This window comes from Euphorbia lathyris, chromosome 10 (assembly GCF_963576675.1).
Source record: "Euphorbia lathyris chromosome 10, ddEupLath1.1, whole genome shotgun sequence".
NCBI lineage: Eukaryota > Viridiplantae > Streptophyta > Magnoliopsida > Malpighiales > Euphorbiaceae > Euphorbia > Euphorbia lathyris.
Genome location: NC_088919.1, coordinates 21996272 through 21999989, shown reverse-complemented (window position 1 = coordinate 21999989; position 3718 = coordinate 21996272). Strand labels below are relative to the sequence as shown.

At 32.8% G+C, this 3718-nt stretch overlaps 1 protein-coding gene across 1 annotated transcript; it reads left to right on the top strand.

The window, feature by feature from the left end:
* Nucleotides 1-811: 811 nt before the first annotated feature.
* LOC136208288 (21 kDa protein-like) lies at nt 812-1838 on the top strand. Its single transcript, XM_065999101.1, has one exon. The coding sequence runs from the start codon at nt 862-864 to the stop codon at nt 1492-1494; it is 633 nt and encodes a 210-aa protein (XP_065855173.1). The 5' UTR covers nt 812-861; the 3' UTR covers nt 1495-1838.
* Nucleotides 1839-3718: the final 1880 nt, after the last annotated feature.

Here is a 3718-nt window from a genome sequence, read left to right as displayed (position 1 = left end):
GCTGAGTCAAAGGAAGAGGTTACAAGCACTCCACATTCACACCTTCCATCGATAATATAGCCGATGGAGTGGGACGAGATTGTGGAAAAACAGAATCTGCCGCAGCGGAACCAAATGGAGAAAAACTTGCAGATACCATTGTGAGAGGAAAGAAGTTGAACTTTGATAAACATTTACTGGAATTGATGCTCGATCAAACCAAATATTATCATTACGAACACTCCAAATGCCCTATAGAAGAATCGAAGTCTCCTGTTGTAAATGTCGAGATAATAGTAAAGAAAAACCCTCCCATCATTCTTGGATAGTACTTAAAGGTGTGCACTTGATTATGATTTTTAAACTTTATTTCTTGATATAAAAAATTAATAAAGGGAAGAGAGATGAAGTTGAAGAAAAATAAGAAATTAAAGAGAAATAGAAAAGATGATGTAATTGATTTTTATTTTGGGATTTGTTTGTGATAGTTAGATAATAATGTGAGTTAATTTGTAAAATAAATAAATATAAAGATAAAATTAACTTTTTTCTTTTCGTTAGTCAATTTAACATGTGTTTGCTGATGGAATTAACCTCAAAGTATTATTTTATAAATTTTTAAACCAGAAGAGTGTCGATCTGTGAAAACAGGTGTAAATGGAAGATTTATTTTTGTTTGTTTCACTTTTTTTTTTTTTTCTTTTTTTTTTTTGAATGAAGGGGTAGTGGCAATTATGTAATTAAAAGAAAAGACAATGAATAGAAAAGTAATTTAAATAAAACATTTTAGTCTATTTAAGCATATGAAGACACACATACTCCAACAAAACGCACACCAATCCCAACGAAGAACCCACCCATCCCTCTAAAAGGAAAACCACAATGAACCTGATAGCACAACGGCGTCTCCTCCTCTCCCTTCTCATCACAACCTTACTCTTCCATCTCCGGTCAATCCCCGCCACCGCTTCTCCAGGCCCTACTTCCCAGCCAAACACCACAGATTACATCCGTTCAAGCTGCGGCGCAACATTGTATCCTGAAATCTGCTATTATTCCCTCTCCAGCTACGCCAGTGCTATCCAACAAAATCCAGCCAATCTAGCTCGCGTCGCCATCGGGCTCAGCCTTTGGAGAGCTCGGAGAATGGCTGCCTATGTTTCCAATCTCTCCCGTGAAGCCGACTACGGTTCCGATCATCGCGCTTCATCCGCTCTCCACGATTGCTTCTCCAACTTCGGCGACGCCGTAGACGAAATCAACGACTCGTTAAAGCAGATGCGGCAGCTTGGAGGCGCCGGATCATCGACGCAGGCATTCCGGTTCCAGATGAGCAACGTGCAGACGTGGATGAGCGCGGCCTTAACCGACGAGGAAACGTGTACGGACGGGTTTGAGGACGTTCCGGATTGTGCGGTGAAGTCGGAGGTGTGTAATCGAGCAACTCAGGCGAAGAAGTTCACTAGCAATGCACTTGCTCTGGTAAATAGTTATGCTGCTAAAGGATTGCCTTGATTTTAAGGAATGTTTGGTTGGTGAAAATAATATTTGGATTGTGAGTGTTATACATAGTAGGAGAGATGTTTGGTGTCGACTGAGTTTGTTTTTTCTGTATATGATAAGCGTTTTCTTAGTTTTTGGTATGGTAGGAGGGAAAAAAGGAAAAAAAAAAGGGAAAAGGAAATTTGCTTGAAGATGTAAGATGTAAACCGAGTTTAACGGGTTGCTTTAACTCGGATTAACTTTTGAGTAGAAATCCTGAATTTTTAACTTTCACAGAAGCTGTTTCCTTCCAGTTGATGATATTGATTTGAACAGTTTCTCTTTTTCATATTATAAAAAAGTTGACACTTTAATTACTACTTGGTTGAAGTGAAAAAATTATGAATTGTGTATCAAAAGCTTTGTAAAAGAAAAAAGAAAAAAAGCTTTTACCCTGGTTAATAGGGTAAGAGTAAAATGAGGGGTAAATTATACACATGGCCATTGAACTTTACCTATTTTCACATTATGGCCACTCAACTTCATTTCTTCCCGGTATGGCCACTCAACTTTACACTTTTTAACACCGTTTGCCACTTAACGCCTCAAAACGATTATTGACGGCTAAAAATAAAAAATCCAAAGCGTTAATGATATTCTAAAGAACTTTAATTCTTGAAAATTCTCGTTTTGAGGTCATTTAGGTATTGTTTGGTTGTGAGAGAGAAAGTGAATTTTTAGAGAGAGAAAGCTCCAAAAAATGTGATTTTTGAAAATAAAAAATGTGGTTTCATGGTAAATGTCGTTCTGAACAACTTTAATTCTTGAATATTTTTATTTTGAGATCGTTAACAACGGTCATTTTGATAAATTAGTTAAAATTGAGTGGCCACCGATGTTAAATAGTGTAAAGTTCAGTGGCTATACCGGGAAAAAATGAAGTTGAGTGGCCATAATGTGAAAATGGATAAAGTTCAGTGGCCATGGGTGTAATTTATCCGTAAAAGGAGTAATGAAAAGAAAAGGAAAATCATCGAAATAAAGTGATATTTGATTTTTCATTATTCTCATTTACTTCTATTAACTTTCTCTTTGTATTCCATAATTTTCGATTGGGAATCAAAGCCAATTAGGTAAATTAAATTAAATAGTTACGATTAAATTTCTGGTCAAGAGTTTATTAGAATTTCAAAAGCATATGTTTGTCGTGTAGAAATTAAGTGACATAAATATAGAAGTTTGATATTATTGCTAAGCAAATTTGGTTTTGAGAATAATTGGTGACTATAGATCAAAGAGACTGAAGTTTGATATAGAACGTAATGTCTAGGATACATGTCTTACAGGAATGAGTTATGAGGTGATTGTGTTAAATTAATGTGGTTAAAGACTGATAAACGTTCAGGTAATCAGCTAGAGATCATTCTCTTAGAAATTAGAATCGTATTTCTGACCCGTAAGTGTTCGTTATTTTTATCTCACCGTCTTATTATTTGGTATTTAGGATCGGGTATGATAATTTGGTAACTTTCTCCCAAACAAGGATTTAGGCTATATTTGGTTTAGTTTCTTTTGTAAAAAAATGATGTAAAAATAAGGTTTTAACTATATATCTAAAAATTTTATTTTTTATTTATTTAACTTCTGTAAAAAAACATGATGTTAAAATAAGGCTCTAACTAAACATATAACATCTTTCAAAAAAAAAAAAAACATATAACATTTTTAAATTTAAAATGAAAGGTCAAACATAACAAAAAAAAAAAAAGTAAATAAACAACCTTTGCTATTTATTTTAGTAAAATTAGGGGTATTTTTCATTGTAAATGAAATTTAAAATCAAATTCTGAAAATAGTTGAAAATTTTCAAAATAATAACTCTAATTCTATATCCCTAATTAGACATATTTTTTTTAACTAAAGTGAATACCGTTTTTTTTTCTTCGTCAAGTCAACGTAGATTTTTTTTAATAAAAAGAATTGTTTCAATTCATATAAAAAATATTACATTTTTATATGAGTAATTAAAAATTACAATTCAGAAATACATTAGAAAAGGTTGAATCTGCATTTTCAATATCATAGATCATGATAGAACACTGGTAGATATTATTTGAAATTGTTTTTAGCACAATAACGGAAAACACACTCTATCTATAATCGACTTCATAATATTTTTTTTACAGAAATAATTTCATGTTATTTCAATTAGTCAGATCTATGTGATAATAAACAAAACTATCTTATTTTTTCATAA